The sequence below is a fragment of the Dasypus novemcinctus genome, chromosome 8 (assembly GCF_030445035.2).
Source record: "Dasypus novemcinctus isolate mDasNov1 chromosome 8, mDasNov1.1.hap2, whole genome shotgun sequence".
Taxonomy (NCBI): domain Eukaryota; kingdom Metazoa; phylum Chordata; class Mammalia; order Cingulata; family Dasypodidae; genus Dasypus; species Dasypus novemcinctus.
In genome coordinates, this window is record NC_080680.1 from 71,014,733 (window position 1) to 71,035,925 (window position 21,193).

The following is a 21,193-nucleotide window of genomic DNA, read 5'->3' on the forward strand; positions in this document are numbered from 1 at the left end:
AAAAACTCAAAAAGAGAAATTATTAATTTCAACAATGACATCATTAATTCAAAGACTTCTGTATCTCCTGTTCTCAGAATGCAGTGATAATTTACCATGGAAAGGTCTTGCTGTCTTTGACAGACTCAAAATATTTCAGAAGGTACATCATTGCAAGGCCTTTAGAAAGTATGAAAGAAATCAGCAAAAATAGAAATAATTAGATGTTAATAAATTTTAGTCAAAATTTAAGCTTCAGTGGAAGATATTTGTAAAGTTTACTTTGTTATCTACATTTGAAAGGTTAGGGGGCAGAGGAACAAATTATTATTAATATAGTTTGCATTTATATTTGCATTTTTCCCCTCTTAGGAATTAGATACACTTCAGCAACAACTAGATTCAATAAACATGAAAAAAGAGAGCCTGGAAACTGTAAGTATAAAATCAACTAAGAGTCTCATGTTAGCTACAAAAGGTAATTCTGCTGTTTATTAATGGAATTCATTCAAGTACATATTTATTTAGTATTTTATTAACAGGAGTTCAGTAATTTTTCTTTACATTCTGTACCAAATGACCTAGTTTGGGAAGCAGTTAGACTCAATTATTGAGTACCTACTGTATATAAAATAAATCATCCTGCCTTTCTGGAGCATTCAAAATATAATGATGATTTAAAGATGCATTTGCAAAAGACTACAAAATTTTTAAAAAAACAAAAACAAATAAAGAAGAAGAGAGATCACTTCTGTCATTTTAAGGATGTAATGCTTGTATTTGTTTAAAATTTTAATTCACAAAATTAAAAACATGTTATGGTAGAAAAAATTAAATAAAAAGTTAAGATACCTGTCTTTTGTCCCTCTCACTAGACAGAACTACTCTTAAAATTTACTGACTGCTTTCCATGTGCTTTCTAAAGCTCTTTACATATATCACCAGCATTGTCTTTTAATCCTCATAACAATCCTATGATCTTCTCAGTTTTATAGTTGTGGAAAACTTGAAGTGTGGGAATCATACTGAATATGCTGTTCTGCACCTTTATTTTTTTTTAACTAAAATTAGATTTTGGATGTTTATTCACATCAGCTTTTAGAGCTCTTCCTCATTTTAAATTATTGCTTTGGATTACATTGTATAACTATATGCAGTTATATAGATGAGTAGGTGGACATGTATTTACTTTTTTGAAGTAAACTTTGCTGCAATGAAACAGCAATGCACAGTTACGTGAATGTATATATCATAAGATAAAAGTGCACATTTCTGAAATTTTGTGAGATTGTCAAGTTACCTCCAAAAAGTTGCCTTCCAATGTCTGCTCCTAGACACAGTGAGTGAAAATGCCTCTTTTCCCCTGCATTCATTGATTGGCAAGCATTATCCAACTTTTCAGTTTTTTTGCTAGGTTAAGAGGTAATGATTACTATCTTGCTTTAATTTTCATTTATTTTTGCATTAAGTTGAGTTCCAATATATATAATATATAGTTAGTGCCAATATATTTCTTTTTCTGTGAATACCCTTTTTATGTCCTTTGCACTTCAGTATACTGTTTGTACTTCACATCTTTTCTGCCTTTCTTAATTTCCTATGAATTCAAACAGATATCATGATAATAGGATTAGTAAATTTTAGACTAACAAGATTGCTGTTATCTGTAATATAAATTGCAAAAAAAAAATGCATATTTTTGTAATTTTTTTTTCAAATTTGCTATTGTAAAACTTGTTTTTAATATTAAGATGGTTTTCTGTATTTGATTGTCCACATGTGGGTACATTTAATTTGTGTTTTCTTGGATCTCTGTGGTAATGGAAATATGGCTGTAGAATTCCTCACTACTCTGCTATTCCTTTTGTGGGGTGGGTGGGAGAGGGTCACAGTCTTAATTCACTTGGGAAGTTTAGTTTCTGCAGGAAGAGGAGCAAACTCAGACACTCAGTTTCCTTATCTATAAAATAGAGATGATAGTACCTATTTGATACAGTTACTTTGAGTATGAGAGTTTGTAAAGTACAGTGACTTGCACAGTGCTCAGTAAATAACAGCTTCTAATGTGGTTGTCATCTTCATCACCATCACTACTTCCATCCCTAACATTTTTGGTTTTCTAATAAAATTTCTATCACATCCTTTCTTACTTTCTTTTGGTGAACAATAGGATAATGTTGAATGCACAATAACTATTCTGTTTATGAAAGAATCTATGTATGACCCATTTTAGGGGGAAAACATTTCCCTCCAGAAATCAGAGATTCAGAGTCTTTGGACTCTGAATCAAACATTGTGGTTAAAGCTTTTGTACATACATTGTAACATTTTTTCCATTATCCTTCATTGATAGAGATATCCTATCTTTTTTAGGTCTTATATTTAGGGAAAAAAAACGAACTAAGACTACCAATTGCTTGTGATTCTTAGGTTGAAAATAGCTTAAGAAAGTATACAGAAATTATTTTTTAACGATTTTTTTATTAGAGAAGTTGTAAATTTACTAAAAAATAATGCAGAAGATGCTAGTCTCCCACAACCCCTGTGCACACACAGTTTTCCCTTTTTTTTAACACTTTTCATTAATGTGGTTTCTTTGGTACAACTGATGAAACAATATTACTATAATTATACTGTTAACTATTGTCCATAGTTTACTCTGGAGCTCACTGTTTGTCTTTTTCAGCCCTGTTATTTTTTAAATTTTTATTTTTCACCACATTCAAATATATAATTCTGTGGTGTTAATTATTACATTTACAACATAGTGCTGCCATCACCACCATCCATTACCAAAATGTTCTGTCACTTCAAATAGAATAAGCATTAACTCCCCATTCCTTACCCTCCCCCTTCCCCCCCTCCCACAGGCCTATTCTGGCTATGAATTTACCTATTTAAAATTGTTTTTTCTTTTTTAAAGAGATTTAGATTATACAAATATACATAAAAAAACATTTTCTCACATGAACAACATCCTTCATTAGTGAGGTACGTTCATTGTGATTGATGAACACATTTTGGAACATTACCACTAAGTGTGGATTCAAGTTTACTTTGTAGTTTACACTTTCTCCCACACAATTCTGTAAGTTATGACAAGGTTTATAATGGCCTGTTTCTTCTGTTGCAATGTCATTCAGGGCAATTCCCAAGGCCCAAAAGTGCCCCCATGTTACTCTTGTTTTTCCCTCTCCCTCCCCTCAGAACCTCCAATGGCTATGCCTCCATATCAATGATATGATTTCTTCCATTGCTAGAATCACAGTAAATCTGTTCTAGAATACCAGTAAATCTACTTTAGTCCATAGTTCATTCCTCAATCCTGAGGATTCTAGGATGATCATACCCATTCCACCTCTAATTGAGAGGGAGCTGTGATCCCATAGGGCCAATAGATGGGACTTTCTTGCTTGCAGTTGTAGACTCTCTCAGTTCCTTGGTATGATAGTTGTCTATCATCACCTCCATGTTAGTGATCCTGGATGAGACCGATGAATTGGAGAGTAGGTGTTGCAACTCCTATGAGATTTAGGGCCCAGCTGGCACATGGACAATCCAAAGATTTAAGTTTCTTGGATGTACATTTCAGGAATTTATTTCAGCTCTTCCAGTTTAGAAATGTGCTATGTGGCACTATTTAGTACTATAGGTATGTACTTAAGCTAAGTATACTATTTAACGATACTAGCAGTTTAAATTTGCCTTTATTCTCATAAAATGTAATCTATTTGAGAATAATTTTTTATAAAAAAATAGTAACATTTTCCTATTTTGTTTTTTTCAGGAAATAGCACACTCCCAGGTAAAACAGGAGGCTGTATTGCTGCATGAAAAACTTTATGAGCTGGAGTCCCATCGAGATCAAATGATGGCAGAGGACAAAAGCATGGGATCTCCAATGGAAGAGAGAGAGAGATTACTTAAGCAGGTAGGAAAAATATATTTGACTTAAATATGTTGTTTTGCTTTATTTAAGGGATATTTATTGAACTTATAAAGCTAATAAGTTTATTGTTTTAAAAACAGTGAAACATTAACTTCAACTAAATTGATGAAATAGTTGACCAAGGAAATCTAGTTAAAAGTCATTTTCTCAAACTGATTTTTTTTTTTAGTTCCATATTGGGAAAAATTTAAACTCTTTTTTACTTGTCATTAAATAATTAATCTTATTGAGGATAATTTTCCATTCTTTGTTTTGGACCTTGTGTCTAGAAAATGAAGTGCTCCAAGGGTAATGACTTTTTGTAGTTTTTCTTATCAATGTCTCTCTTAACGAAATGGAATTAAAATGTCCTCTGAAATCAGTATGTCACAAAGTCATTTCATGTGTATTCAGTAGCTTTCTTACTACTCTAAGGTTGACTTTAATTTAGCTATAAGTTATATTTAGCCTATAATTCATCCTAAGACATCCTAACTATAGGGCCCTTAGGAGAACTGCAGATGTATTTGAGAACAGTTCCAGTTAGGAATCTACAAATGAGGTTCTGTTTTGGTCCTAGGCTGGGCCCAGTGGGTTTGAAAGAACCTCAGGAATCAATTCAGGGGCCATTAAACTATTAAAAATATTCTAGAAAGGTACTAAAATATTTTGGAACCTCTGAAGTGCCTTAAAAAGAGAGCCTTAGTAGGAGATAATTAGAGGTGGGAGTGGGAAAAGTGATCTTGGGGTAGGATTGCAAAAAAGAAAAATACAGAATGCCCTTTAAATTTGAATTTCACATAAGCAATGAATAATCTTTCAGTATTGAGTATATATATATCCCAAATATTGCATGGGATATATTTGTACTAAAATTTCATTTTTGTTTATCTGAAATTCAGATTTAACTTGCGAGGGGGGGGCTGTTTACTAATCCTAGATGGTTAAATAAACTAATCTAGGTCTGAAGATGTGTTAATCTGATAGTACCATGTGGATAGGCTTCCTCAAAGCCTTCCTTTGAGGAAGAAGGGGAGAATCTGTGAATGGTCCCTTAGTGATACTTCCTTTATCATCAGAGGTTGAAACCTAAGAAGGTTTCAAGAAAGAGACTAGATTTAACATTTTTGTAAATATACCTTAGAAGGAAATTCTTTTTTGAAAAAGAGAAATTCTTTCTTAAGGAAGGAAATTGTCTTTAAAATAATCTAAAAATAAGTTATTCTGTAAATACTGTTTTATTTGTATGCCTTTATAGGTTAAGGAAGATAATCAGGAGATAGCCAGCATGGAGAGACAGTAAGTACCGTTATACTTGGCCATTTTACATGTATTTGTCATCTTTTAAATTCCATTCTAAATGTACAAGAGGTCCATATGATTAGAGCCATTTTTCCCATGGTTCTCATTGATAATCTTGATGCAGCTTTCAATCTTCTTATTTATAGCTTTAAATATTTCTTTGAAGGTATAGTTTTTATTGCATAGAATAATTGCTTTTTTCCTACAACTTTGCTGAGATATAATTTACATACTATACAATCCACCCATTTAATGTGTATAGTTCAGTGGCTTTTAGTATATTCGCAGAATTGTGCAATCATCACCACATTCAATTTTAGAACATTTTAATCACCCCAATAAGAAACACCACACTTCTTTGTCACTTTCCAGTCATCCCAGCCCTCCCAGTCCTAGATTTATGGGTTTATTTCTGGACATTTCATTCTATCCCATTGATATATTTATCCATCCTTATTTCAGTACTATACTATCATACTATACTATACTATAGTTTTAGGTAATTATAATTACCTTTATTAAACTTTTAAACCACATAATCTTCTATTAATGATAGATTTTTCCTTATTTTCTAATTTTTGAGACTAATTTGCCAGCTTACTTTGGTTGTACAAATCCACCAAAAGAAGGTCACTACAGATTATTCACTTTCCTAATATAGCAAGTGAAGCTTAAAAGAAGGCTGAGGGGAGGGGACGTAGCTCAGGTGGTTGAGCACCTATTTCCCACGTATGAGGTTCCAGGTTTGATCCCAGTACCGCCTAATAAACACAAACAAATGAAAAAACCAGCATCATTGGGGAGTGGATGTAGTTCAGTGGTTGAGCACCTGCTTCCCATGTACAAGGTCCTGAGTTCAATACCAGATACTCCGGAAAAAAAAAGTCTGGGAAGGGTCTGCTGTTGAAGTTAGGCAAGCTAATGTTTTTAGATATATACTTGTACTCTAAATATGAATGATGAAAAAAGGTCAAAGGAAGATTTTCCTCTCTAAATTTGTAGTATTGTCCTCAGAATAAGGTATCTCTTTATTTCTGGATATTGTTAATGTACTTAGAAAGGAATTTCTAATGTCATTATTAAATGATTTTACTTAAATCCACATTATCTGCCATTAGTTCATTAAATAATATTTTCAACAGGTTAACAGATATAAAAGAGAAAATAAATCAGTTTAATGAAGAAATTAGACAACTTGACATGGATTTAGAGGAACACCAAGGTAATATTTCTGGTATTTTAATAATGTAGATTAACAGTTAAATTGTACTATTGATACAGTATTAATTGGAGACTCAGGAACTGTTTACTACCTGGGATTTCTTATTTGATTCTTTATGATGTTACTCATTTTAACTACTAAAATATATGCTAAATTGTATAAGTAATATTAAAACATTATTATTTAAAATTACTAAAAATTTTAAGTAACTTGAAATGGTTACATAATGTTGAAAATTTATTTAGTTTTTTTATTGTGGAAAAATATACATAACAAAATTTACCATTGTAAATTCTTTAAAGCGTGTACAATTCAATGGCATTTTTTAGTACATTCAGTGTTGTGCAGCCATAACCACTATTTCCATAACTTTTTTTTTCTTCTTTATTTTCTTTTAAGTGTTACATTAAAAAATACGAGGTCCCCGTATACCCCCCACCCTCTTCACCCCACTTCTCCCACATCAACAACCTCTTCCATCATCGTGGCACATTCAGTACACCTGGTGAATACATTTTGGAGCATTGCTGCACCACATGGACAGTGGTCTACATTATAGTCTACACTCTCCCCCAGTCCACCCAGTGGGCCGTGGCAGGACACACAATGTCCAGCATCTGTCCCTGCAGCACCACCGAGGACAACTCCAAATCCTGAAAATGCCCCCGACAGCAGCTACTATGGCCACTTTTCTCCACATCAATCCTACAGTTTCTTCCATTACTAATCACAATAGTTCCCCAGCAGAACACCAGTAAGTCCATTCAGTTCTATACTCTATTCCTCCATCCTGTGGACCCTGGGATGCTTATGTCCAATCCCCCTCTACATCAAGAGGGGGCTTAGATTCCACATGGATGATGGATGCAATGCTCCTGCTTACAGCTGTAGGCACTCTTAGCTCCCTGGTGTGGTAGTTGATCTTCTTCACCTCACTGTTAGCTGGCCAGGGTAAGTCCAATAAACCAGAGGGTAGGAGTTGCAAGTCTGTTGAGGCTCAGGGCCTGGCTGTCACATGGACAGTTCAGAGATTCAGGTCTCCTGAGTATACACCAACCCAAACACTAGTCACAGGTCCAGTAAAAGTAACCGAAGGGCATGTGTAGAAAGGCCATATCTGAGTCCAACTCCATCACACTCAGGAACACAAATTCCAAAGTAGGGCCAACTGACATGGCCCTGAACTCCAGAGCCATCTGCCATGATTATAGAACCTGTGGGTCTCCATAGCCCTCAGGAGAACTGGTACCTGGGTTTCTACCTACTTTGGCTATCTCTGGTACCCTGCTGAGGCATGCCTAAGGATTACCCCTCTAATAACCACCCTACTCTTTTTTGGAGACTCATAGCCATATAAACTCATTCTTCCTTTCCATTTCCCCCTTTTTTTAAAGATAAAAAAGCAGTTTTTAACACCTGATATTAGATGTACGCTGAGATACTATGCTGGTCTGAGTTGACCCTTTTATTCAAGATCTGTCTCTAGTTACATCGTCAGCTGGTGCTTGGTAGTAATCCCTTGGTGCCAGGGAGACTCATCCCTGGCAGTCATGTCCCACACTGGGACGAAGTTAATGCATTTATATGCTGAGTTTGGCTTAGAGAATGGCCACATTTGAGCAACATGGAGGCTCTCAGGAGGTAACTGTTACACACCTTGCAGCTAGGCCTTGTTCATATTTCAGGCACACAGGCTCATAATCGTAGCCATCAGTATCAAGGGCTCACTTGTTGGACCATCCATCTTTATTGGTCTTTGCCATTGCACTTGGATGATTGTTGCTGTTCCATTGGGGAATGTGATAGAGCTCCCCTGGCTAGGAACTCAGTACTCCCTAATAATTAGGAAAAAAAAAAAAAAAAGAAAGGATGTAGACACTGAGGAAGAAATGGAAGAAATTGCCTTGCCACTGTATATACAGGGCAACACCTATAGCAGTGATGAAAGCCAAACTGTCAAAAACAAAGCTTTTTCATTTTTTCATTTTTTGATACCCCAATTTATTTTTCTTTTATTTAATTTTTCTAAATTAGTATGTATTCTATATCTAACCTTTAAACCCATCACTATATTCCATTTTACTATTAATGGAACCTGGCAATATATTAGGCTTCCTTTTTAAAGAAGTTTTGGACTACAGAGAGGTTCAACTATGGCAGAGGAGGAACACTGGTGTGGGGTGTTGTTGATAGGGGGGACATGGTTGGATGGGACTTCTCCAGGGCATGTATACAGGGCACATAAATACGTTTGGATATTTTCATAGTGATTTCCATAACTTTTTCTTCATCCTTTTTCATCACCCCTTTACCCATTATGGGGTCATTTCACACTATTCCCCTCCTTCCAACCCCTGGCAATATAAGCCTGTTTTCTGGCTCAATGGATTTGCCTATTCTGGATATTTCATATAAATGGAATCATAGAATATGTGGCCTTTTGTGTCTGGCTTCATTACTTCTAGCATAATATTTCCAGAGTTCATCCATGTTATAGCTTGTAATAGTACTTTCATTCCATTTTATAGCAGAATAATATTCCATTGTTTTGCTATCCATATTTTATTTATCCGTTTATCTGTTGATAAATATTTGAGTTGTTTCCTCTTTTGGCTATTGTGAATAGAGCTGCTGTGAACATTGATATACAAGTTTTTGAGCAGACATATGTTTTTATTTTGGGGTATTATGTACCTAGGAATGGAATTGCTGGCTCATAGTAATTCTGTATTTAACTTATTGAGGAACTAGTAAACTTTTCTACAGCAGCAGTATATATGGATTCCGGTTTCTCCACATCCTCATGGACACTTGTTATGCACCATTTTTTTGTTGTTGTTGTTTTAATTACAGCCATCCTGATTTGGTGTGAAGTGCTATCTTACTGAGATTTTTGATTTGCATTTCCCTAACAACTAATGATATTGAACATATTTTCATGTATATGTTGTCCGTTTGTATATCTTCTCTGGAGAAATATCTAGTCAAGTCTATTGCCCGTTTTTTAATTGGGTTGCTTGTCTATTTTCTTATTAGATACATGATTTGAAAAAGTATTTTCTGTGCTGTTTTTTCACTCTTTTGATAGTTTCCTTTGATGCAAAAAGGTTTTAGTTTTGGTGAATTTATTTCATTTTGTAAGGCACTTTTTTTGCCAGCACTCAACTACTGAGCTACATCAGCTTCCCCAAGTTGTTTTTTTCATTTGTTGGTTGTTTTAGGGGGTACCAGGAATCAAACCCCATATGTGGGAAGCAGTCTCTTAATCATTTGAGCTACATCTGCTCCCCAGCAAGGCAATATTTTAAAAAAACAAGGTCAAATGATTTAAAGTTCTTATATATTCCTAAGTTACATGTCCTCAATATGGTCAACTGTTAATTAACTGGAGTAACTGGTAAAGTTGCAGAATGAGGATCAAGACACAAAATCACAAATAACCCGGAAAGAATTCCTCAGCAGAGCATATTAAAGAGGTAGCAAGTACGGATTATTCTGATGCTCCCTCAACTTCCTGACAGTAGGATTTGAAGGGTCAAACATGGTCCAGAACACCCGGGGGAGCTTGCGGTCTGAATGAGTAGAAATGTGGTGAGCTCCAATGTATGTTTGGGGGAAAGGGTTGACATAATAGGTTGCTAACCAGCTTCTCTCTAATAAAGAAGAGAAAAATCAGTTCCTTGTAGCAATTTAATCATATAGTTTAACTGCAAATCAATTAATATGCTTTTGGACTCTTAAAAATTGGCCGTATGTACTTATGAGTTAGATATAGTATTAAAAATAGTGTGTGTGTGTGCATGTGTACCTATTATGGATAAAGGAAAACCCATAGCAGGGAAAAGCAGTGTTTTATTCCTAAATTAATATTTTACTTCACATTTTAAGGTGTTATATTAGTTTTATTTATACTTTTTCTTGATTGTGAACAATAACTTTTCCATTGATTTAATTTTCATCTGGGCTGGGCACTTCGCAATCTTGGTAAAAGCCCTGTAAAGCCTTGTTAACCCCTTGTTATAGATGTTGAGATTCAGAGACATTATGTATTTTACTCAAGTTCCCACAGCTTGTAAATGATAAAGTCTAGATTTGAACCAATATCTCTCACTCCAAAGTCTTATTAGCTCTATTGCCCAAGCTTAAGTTTGGCTTTCTGATATGAAGTGCTGCATTTGTGAAATAAAAATTTTCTCATGAAATGCTTACATAGTTTTGTTTACATATGACTCTTAAGGTCATTAAAAAGGCATCTAAAAGCCTATGTACTTTAAGCCCTAACTTTTCTATAAGTTAACTTATCTGAGCTTTAGTTTTCTTATCTGCAAAATGAGTATAATGGTCCTATCTCACTTAAGTTTTATGAATGTTAAATGATGTGCACAGTGAGGTAGACCTACAATAAATTGTTGAGACTAAGGTCGTATTATTTTATTTAATAAATTATTTTATTGCTTTTAATTTATGTTGGTCTAGTATCTAGATTTTCTTTTTAATGTCTGTGAAAATATTCTGAGAAATCCGATAATGTTCTTGACTACAGATGATTCATATAATCTAAATAATTTTCTTCTTAAATTTATATTTCTAACAACATTCAGTTTATGTCTAGTAAAATAACTAATTTTGAGGGTAATAATTTATTATTTATTGCCAGTATTCTAAGTTAAATATACTGCTTTGATTTTTAACATTCTTTTCCCTTTTTGTTTTCTAACCTTCTTTGTCCTTTTTTATTAATGTAGAAAAACATCCTATGGTGCAGTTTAATAGTGGTAAAAATATATATATATCAGTGCATTGATTGTTTGGTTCTTTTCCGACAGTGTTACCATCCTGAATTATTGGTTTAACAGCACAGGGGGGTTTTGTTAGAAGGTTACTTGTTAATTAAAGACCTTATTTCTTGCCTGCAGTATTGCTGTAGCCTCCTAACTGGTCTCCCCACCTCCAGTCTTCTCTCCCTCTCAGATTCATATACTATAGGGTGGTCAGTGTTTTATGTACAATGTATTTCTGACTCATTCTCTTGCTTACCAATGGTTCCCCATGATCTACAAGAAAAATTCAAGAATTTTTGCATGGCATATTAGTTCTTCTCTAATCTGGCCTCTATGTCTTCAGCTTCCTCTCCCACCCTTCACCACCTCTATCCTTACATTCTGATAATAATAATGTACTTGGGATATTCCCATATCACAACCCTTTTACTCTACATCAAACTGTGTCTTGCCCTAACCATTTGCTCCCACTCTTTGTTCCCTGGTCTTGAATGTTCTTTTCCCTATTATTGCCTGGCTAACTTTTTATCCTTTAAGATCCAGCTCAGATATCTTCTCATTCAGCATGGTAATCCTAAATTCCCTCCTGCATGTTTCTGGGCTGGGCTAACATAACCCCCTCCATGTTACCAGAGCACCCTGTGCATAAATAAATGACTGCATAGACCACCTTATATTACAATTAGTTATGTGTTTCTTCCCCTTTAGGCTGTAAATTCTCAAGAATACAGACTATCTTATTTACTTTCACAACACTTTTCACCAAAACAATTCCTGAAAAAGTAAGCACTCAGTGAATTTTTGTGTAATGAGCTAAAATGAAATAAAGATGAAAACTGAACTCTAGTGACTTTGGGGCCCTCTAGTTCTTAGTATGCATGAATGTACTTTTTTTTTCTCCTGAGATGGCTCCCTCATTTGTCTGCTCACTTTGTCTGCTTATTGTCTCTGCTTATTGTCTGCTTGGCTTTTTTAGAAGGCACCAGGAACCAAACCCAGGACCTCCCAAATGAAACACAGGTCCTTAACTGCTTGAGCCACGTCTGCTCTCTGCTCATTGTGTCTGTTTGTTGCTTCAGCTCGTTATCTTTAGGAGGCACCAGGAACCAAACCCAGGACCTCCCATGTGGGAGGCATGTGCCCAGCTGCTTGAGCCACATCTGCTTCCCCATGTGTGCACTTTTAATCCAGAGAGCACTTGACTGGCCAGCAAGGTTTAATTACTTTCCAAAACATTCCCAGCTTGGATTCATATTTACCAGTGGAATGGTGAATTCTCATCTACATCTATATTTTAGTTTGCTAGGCTGCCAGAATACAATATACTTGAAATTGGATGGCTTTTACAATGGGGATTTATTAACTTACAAGCTTACTTATAAGCTTACAGCTCTAAGGCCATGAAAATGTCCAAATCAAGGCTTCATATGCAATGCTTTTCTCCCTAAAGATTGACTGCAGGCTATCCTGGACTCCTCTGTCATAGGGCCAGGCACATGGTAGTATTCGGGGGTTTCCCTTTTCTTCTGGGTCTTGTTGCTTCAGTTTTGGGCTCTCTCTCTCTCATCCCATTTATAGAAGATTCTAGTAAAAGGATTCAGATCTATCCTAGGTCACCCCTTACTGAAGTAATGTAATCAAAAGGCACTTAACTCCTTGTTAGATGTCCTGACTGGCACATGGACAGCCCAAAGATTTAAGTCTCTTGGACATACACCTATCAAGTCTAGTTGCTAACTATAGTTTCAAATAGAAGGGACAGCACCAGAGCCATGTGTAGGGAAACCACAGATGCATCCAATGCTGTCACACCGGGTACATCATTTCCAAAGTAGGGCCCACTGTCAGGGCACCAAACTCCTGAACTGTCTGCACTGTGCCCATCCCAAGGAACAGAGAGAGTTTACAACTGCAAGCAAGATAGTCCCATCCATCTGCCCCATGGGATCTAAGCCCCATCTCAATTAGAGGCAGAGTGGGCATCATCACTCCAGAATCCTTAGGATTGGGGAATAACAATGGACTAGAGTAAACTTACTGTTATTCTGTTATAGACTTATTGTTATTCTAGCAATGGAAGAACTTTTTTCATAGATTTGGAGGCAGTGGCCATGGAGGTTCTGAGGGGAGGGAGTTGGAAAAACAGGTGTAATATGGGGGCATTTTCAGGACATTGGAATTGCCCTGAATGACGTTGAAATGATGGATACAGACCATTAGATATTTTGTCATAACTTCGAAAAATTGTGCAGGGCAGAATGTAAACTAAAATCCATGGTTAGTGGCAGTGCTCCAATATGTGGTACATTTATTCATCAATTATAACAAATGTACCACCCTAATGAAGGATATTTATGTGGGAAAGTGGGGGAGGAGTAGGAAGTGGACCATATGGGAATCCTCTATGTTTTTAATGCAGCATTCATGTAATCTAAAGTATTTTTTAAAAAGTATACTTGAAAGTAACCTAATCAAAGACTCCATCTACAATAGGTCACATTCACAGGAATGGATCAGCTCTAAAGACATGATTTTTCTGGCATTCCTAAAAGCCTCAAACTATCACAGTCTGCATTTTCAACATTCCTTTGACTCAAGATGTAGATAATCCATTCCTTAGGATATGGAAGATAATCAAGTTATTTTGCCTTTCTAGCTCATTCTTAGCACTGCCCTCTGACTTTATTCCATCCTTGGCCCATTTCATTCATTTCTTAAATGTTATTTGACTCTATTTGACTTCTATCCATTAATGCCACCTCTATGCATAATCCAACTGAAACACCCTTTGCCTTGAAGTGGTTCTGGTTAAGAAAGCATACAAACTATATGTGAGATTTATACATGTCTGACTTTGTTAGTGTTGCCACTGCCTTTCAGTTTTCACACAAACTTTAAAATCTTTATATAATTCATTCTCAATTGAAAGTCATCTTAAGGTACTGAATTAGGTAAAGTTGTATCTATTAGATACTAATGGTGGCCCTGTAATCCAGCAGCCTCCTTGAGTGCATCGTATTTATTCATTTTATTTGATTTATTTTATTTTGTTCATTTTAACAAGTTCTTTAGATTATAGTATTCCAAAAGTTACACTGAATAATTGATCCCAAAATTTACTAAATAAAATCATCAGCTACTCTATGCAAATCTTAATTGTTCCTGGATGTTGAGTTATCAGTTTCTGTGACTATCTGGAATATAGCAGAGAATCCTATAATAAACTTAGACTTTTAACCAATTCTAGATGGCCTTCTTTGCTTTCAAATTTTTACTTAGTCTTTGTAAGTGATTAGAAAAATCTCATCACAAAAAACTTTCACTATTAATAGAGCATCATTACTTTTTTTATTTTTTGATGTGCCAGGGATCAAACCTGGGACCTCATATGTGAGAAGCCAGCACTCAACCACTGAGCTACACCAGCTCCCCAGCATCATTACTTTTTTAACACTATTGGGTAATTTAATTCTATCATGTTAAATATTTTCTAGGCTTCACCCCACATAGTAATTTTATTTTATTGATGGATGAGATAATTTTATTATATGGATTCTAAATTTATTTTTAAATATGTACACTGTTTAAAAACTATAAATAACAGTTATTCCTGTATTTTAATGGGGAAGAAATTATTTTTTGACTAATAAGAAGCAATGAGAAATAACTGTGGTAAAAATCAGATGGTCAGAAATTGGTTGTAAATTCTCCATCAGTAAGCAGAGTAGTATAGACAGATGTCATGTTACTTTACAGAAGAGCCTGAACCCATCCTGATTTTCCCTTTCTCAGTTGAATTACCAACTATTGAATACTTGTTTAATTGTTGTTTTTGAAATGCTGCTTCTGTGTGTGCAAGATAAAGTAACAGAAAAAGAATTGTTGCTCTGATGAAAGCAGACAACATAAAATAGACAACAGTAGCATGTATTCTTACTGAAGAGAAGATATCATTTTTAAAAAGTATCCTTTTGCCCTTAAGGCTTACTTCTAATATATAGTCAAGTAATGTATTTTTTTTTTTAAAGATTTATTTATTTATTTATTTAATTCCCCCCCTCCCCCAGTTGTCTGTTCTCTGTGTCTATTTCCTGCGTCTTGTTTCTTTGTCCACTTCTGTTGTCGTCGTCAGCGGCACGGGAAGTGTGGGCAGCGCCAGTCCTGGGCAGGCTGCACTTTCTTTCGCGCTGGGCAGCTCTCCTTACGGGGCACACTCCTTGTGCGTGGGGCTCCCCTATGCGGGGGACACCCCTGCGTGGCAGGACACTCCTTGCGCGCATCAGCACTGCCCATGGGCCAGCTCCACACGGGTCAAGGAGGCCCAGGGTTTGAACCGCGGACCTCCCATGTGGTAGACGGATGCCCTAACCACTGGGCCAAGTCCGTTTCCCTCAAGTAATGTATTTTTGATAAGGTAACTGTTGAATAAGAAATTTTGGTTCTTGCTGCAAATGAATACTTAGGGGTTTATATCTCATATTGTAGTTCCTCTAAATAATGTTTCTTTATATATATATATATTTTTATTCATTTTTAAAAAATATTACATTAAATAATGTTTCTTGATCCACTTAGCTCAAGTCACACCCTTATTGTGCTCTTTACAATCTCACATTAAAATAAATTTGCAAAAGAACAAAATGTTACTATTGCCAGACATGTCAAAACATTTCATGGAGTAGGAGCATAAAATAAGTGATAATTTCCTATGCAAAAGAGTATTAATACTTGAGCGTCTTGAAATTGGGTTGATTCTCAGTTTTACCCTCTACTGCCTTAGGTTTAGGCATTCTTAGGTATGCTAAATTTGATTCCATTTTTTCATCTACTTCCTGTTTCTAACTTATATTGCTCTTATCTCTTATTCTACCTATTATTGGTAGTTTATATCTTTAACACTCCTATTTACTATAATTTTAGTGGAGTTTGGAGAAGGATCAAAATTAGATGTGCATGTTCAATTTGCCATCTTTATCAAAAAATGACCCATTATAAACTTTACTTTACTTACCCAAAATTTCTAAGAATTTTGATCATGTTAAATATATTTCATTTTACTGTTTTGTTTTTAACCCCAAATGACCATTCTTATATGTTTTTATTAACTACACATTAGCCTCAGTATGTATTCCTTTCTGATTTTCCTTAAACTAGTTAAGGTTATTTTAGAGACCCAGATTAATTTATTTTTAAAAGTGTATGTTTTTTTGTATACAAATTTGATCTGTTCTTAATGAAAAAATTCAAGCAGTATAAAAATCTATAAAATAAAAAATAACCTCCTTTTTTCCTCACACTCACCCAGTCTTAATCACTATTTGCAGTTTGATGTCTACCCTTTTTTTACTTTTTCCTATCTATATGCATACATTCTCAATAATGAAGCGACCCTAAATAGCTCTTCTGCACTTGTCTTTCCCTTCAACTATAGGTAATGTACATTCTTCCATATGAGAGTATATATATACTTCCTTCTGAGATGTGGTGGAACAGAATGATCAAATCAGCAGCTCTAACGCCTAACTTATGCTGGTGCCTGGCACATATTAAGCACTCAAAATAACTATTAGCTGTGCTGTCATTGTCATTGTTGTTGCTATATAATGTTCCCTGTATCCTCGTTGACAGTTAGGATGTTTGAAGTTTTTCACTACCAGGAAAAATGCTACAATAAATGAACTTGTACACAAGTTTATCTGTTTATTTCTATAGCATAGATTTCTAGAAGTGAAATTTTGCATTTTGAATAATTTGGAAATTATTTTCAATTTTGATTAGTTTTACTCAGTTTCTTTCCAAAAAATAAACAGACGTGTGTGAAAGTTATTTATCCCCAATGCTAGCTATTAGAAATTTTTTTCCTTTCTGTCAGACAAGCTAATATCCCTAGATCTCTACCTGTTCTAAAATTTAACTGTTCTCGAAGTTCTGAGTTTGTAATAACTACCATGAACCACAAGGTGGGGCTACTTATCTGGGAGTTCACATTACACAGCCTGGGCTGGAGGAACACAGTAAACAAAGTTCTAAGAATGTTCAGTCCTGTATGTATGTATCTCACTGAAGTTATTTCTTTATAAAGTCTAGTATCTTTCCAAAGATTGATTCAGTTGTAAAACTGAAGAGTATGTGGTTATTAATACATACTTAATACAGCATATAGTAGAACTTTTATGTGTTGGTTATGTCAGGTAAAATAAATGTTAAGAGGCATAGTAGTTTAGTTTAAGAATATAGGTTCAGCATCCAGAATGGAATTCACATCCTGACTATGCTACTTTACCGGCGATTTGAATTTGGAAATTACTTAATTTTTTTTACCTAAATTGCCCCATCCTTTAAAACGGAGATAATAATAGATAGAGAACAGCTATCTGCTTTAATGTGATTGAATATGTATTATAATAGAAGTACACATAGGTGTTATAGGAAAATTAGGTATGTTTTACCATCTCAAGCTCTGAGTGAATTCATGACAACTATAACTTTATATGCTTCTTTCAAGAGTAGTAAAATAAAAAACATACCACTTTTCTTTGGTTGGTCTGTGAGACATTTTCATCATAATTAGAGTTCTTTGACCTGGTTTGGGTACTTTTATGTGTTGGTTATGTCAGGTAAAATAAATGTTAAAAGGCAGAATAGTTTAGTTTAAGAATATAGGTTCAGCAGCCAGAATGGGATTCAGATCCTGGCTGTGCTACTTTACCGGCCATTTGAATTTGGACATTACTTAATTTTTTTTACCTAAATTTCCCCATCCTTTAAAATGGAGATAATAATAGTAATTACCTCTAAGCGTTATTGTATTGTGAGGATTAAATCAAAGAATGGTGTTCAGTTTAAAAAGTGCTGAATAAATGTTAGCTTTTAGCTATTATTATTAATGCTATTAATTTATAAACTGAAATGTGAATAATTTTTCTGGAGATTTTCCCAAAACATCTTAGGAAGTATTTTCCTCATCTGTATTTCCCCCAGGATAGGCAGTGAAGTCTATTCAATTTCAAAGTCAGTTATCTTCTGATATTTGAAATTTCAAATGGCATCTGTCTATGGCTTTTCTGCAGTTTCTCAATACACATGAAATGAAGAATACTCATTGTGAAATTTGGAAATTTCTTTCATTAATACTTTCAATACGCATTTTATCCCTGGACTGGGAGCATAAGTACCATACCCCTGGGAACTTGTTAGAAATGAACATTCTCAGACCCCACCCCAGACCTACTGAATTTGAAACCCTGGGGATAAGGTCACCAATTTGTGTTGCATCAAGTCCTTCTGGTGCTTCTGATGTGTGCTAAAATATGAAAACCACTGCTTTGGAAAATAATTAGAGATCTTATATACATACCAAGGACTCTAATAATGCCATCTGATTTTAATAATATTACTGGGTTAAAACAAGCTTCTATGGAGTCCTTTTTTTCTTCAGCTAATAGAGACCTTTAGGAAAATTTAACTTTTTAAGTTAGAGGATTTTTATTAACTTTTTAAAAACTACCTCTAGTAGTTATCGAGAAATAGAGTTATCTGACTATAAAGAAACTTTCCTGGTAAAATTAAAAAAATATTTTGCAGATAATATGTGATTGGTAAGTTGGGTGAAGCCAATAGCCAAAAGTTAGTTTAAAATACTAAGCTTATATGTATTCATTTTAACTTAACAGTTTGGTAGCTTTTAGTATACTAATTGAATGCTTACTCATATAATGGTATATAAAAAGTAGGTGGGAGAGAAGGACTGAATATAACAAGATGGAATCTAATAGAACCCCAAAACTAACTAAAATTGAAGTAAAAGTGGAGGAAGGAAAAGTGGTCTGGCTTATTAGCAAATATGAAAATCTTAGAAGGGGGTGTTTATAGCAGCACAGTATGAGTTAGTGTGATATAGCCTCCAATATAGATGAAATAGTAGGTTGCATTAACAGAAGTGTATATTTCTGTGGGAAGTAGTAGTTTTCTTGGAGTCTTAATTTTCTTGACACTAAACTTTAAAAAGATTTGAAAAAGAACTGGAGTGCATTTAGGATAGATTGGCCAGAATGGTGAAGAGATTGAAACCATGTCACATAAGAACAGTTAAAGATACTGGGATACTTAGCCTGAAAAGAGAAGCTTCAGAAGGACCCCAAGTGCTGGCAAGGAAAGAATCAACACATGCAAACGTCCTATGGGTTTTTTTCTCGCCCTACCTCTCTGATTTTATTTGTTTTCTTTTGTTTTTCTAATTTATCTTTTTGTTTGTTCGTTTGGCTGGTTGGCTTGTTTTTTGCGGCCCTCTAATGCCTGGTTCACTGCAGATGACTGAGAGGAGAACAGATGTTTTCCTCCCTGTCAGCTGGTACAAGGGAAAAAGGAAGGGGAGTTGGGGGCTTCTCTTCAGTGAATTCAGCCAGCAGAGCCTGCTTTGAATTTCAGCTCTGGCCAGACCAAAACACAGGAAAGCAGAGATTGAAAAAACACCTCTCTTGAAAGATGTGTTGACTATCACTGTCTGCTGGCCAGTCTGGAAATTGCATGGAGAAAAACTGCTTTTAGATCTCTCAACCAAACTCCTGGGGAAAAAAATCTGTACTTCATTAATGAGTGTCTGGCCTGATTCTGATGACTAAACTGGGCAATTAGAAAGACTTAGAATAAGTTGAACTAAATATCAAAGAAGAGCTATGAAAAAAAAACATAGGCAAGAGAGAGAAATTGGCCATTAGAGTAAATTCACTACCATGTTCAGATACCTAGGCATCAGCAAAAACTATAAGCCATACTAGGAAACAGGAAGAGATGGACTAGCCAAAGGAACAATACAGTATCCTGAAGAGATATGGGACTTAAGACAATCAGTAATAATCACACAAATGTCCTAAATCAAAGAATTGAAAGAGAATTTGACTAAAGAAATAAAGGATATTAAGAAGACACTGGGTAAGCATAAAGAACTATTTGAAAGCCTGCAAAGAAAAGTAACAGAGCTTATGGGAATGAAAGACACAATGGATGAGATTAAAAATACATTAGAGACACACAAGAGCAGATTTGAATTGCTCAGTCACAGAATTAGCGATTTGGAAGAGAGAACATCCTAACTGAAAAAAGATGAGAACAGAGAAGAGAATTGAAAACATGGAACAGGGACTCAGGGAATTGAATGACAACACAAAATGCACAAACACAGCATTATTGGTGTCCCAGAAGGAGAAGAGATGGAAAGGGGGAAGAAAGAATATTTGGAGAAATAATGACCAAAAAGTTCCCAACCCTTATGAAAGGCATAAATATCAATATCCAAGGAAGACAGTGCATCCCAAATAGAATAAATCCATATAGGCCTACCCCAAGGCAACTGCTATTCACAATGACAAATATCAGAGACAAAGAGAAGATTCTGAAAGCAGCAAGGGAAAAGCAAAGGATAACATACAAGGGAACCTCAGGAAGATTAAGTTCTGATATCTCATCAGGAATCATGGAGGTGAGAAGAAAGTGGTATGATGGATTTAAGGTACTGAAAGAGAAAAACTGCCAGCCAAGAATTCTGTATCCAGCAATACTGTCCTTTAGAAATGAATGAATTCAAAGTCTTCACAGACAACAAGAACTGATAGAATGTGTTACCAAAAGACCAGAATTACAAGAGATACTAAAGAGAGTACTGCAGCCTGAAAGGAAAAAAAAAAAACCAAGAGACTTGGAGAAGAGTGTAGAAGTGAAGATTACTAGAAAGGGTAAATTAAAGGGTAAAAAGACAGAAAATAGGAAGATGTGGCAGCAGAAAGCCAAAAGGACAAAATGGAGGAAGTTAGTAATGCCTTGTAGCAGTTTGACATGGTTGTGATTCCAAAAATAGATATTGGATTATGTTTTTAATCTGGTCTGTACCTGGGCCTGATTAAGTTATGATTAGGGCTTTGATTGGGCCATGTCATTAGGGCATTGAGTTCCCAACCCTTGGTGGGTGGGGACTCACAAAAGGCA

The 21,193-nt window shown here is 35.2% G+C and overlaps 1 protein-coding gene across 5 annotated transcripts in view; it reads left to right on the top strand.

Moving 5' to 3' along the window:
• Positions 1-21,193, top strand: part of IFT74 (intraflagellar transport 74) — an 89,644-nt gene that overhangs the window by 35,363 nt on the left and 33,088 nt on the right. For all 5 annotated transcript variants that reach the window (XM_004447443.5, XM_004447441.4, XM_004447444.4 and 2 more), the window contains 4 exons: positions 352-414; positions 3,767-3,910; positions 5,166-5,206; positions 6,352-6,431. In XM_004447443.5, coding sequence (XP_004447500.2) covers positions 352-414; positions 3,767-3,910; positions 5,166-5,206; positions 6,352-6,431 — 328 coding nt within the window. The remainder of the gene's footprint in view (positions 1-351; positions 415-3,766; positions 3,911-5,165; positions 5,207-6,351; positions 6,432-21,193) is intronic.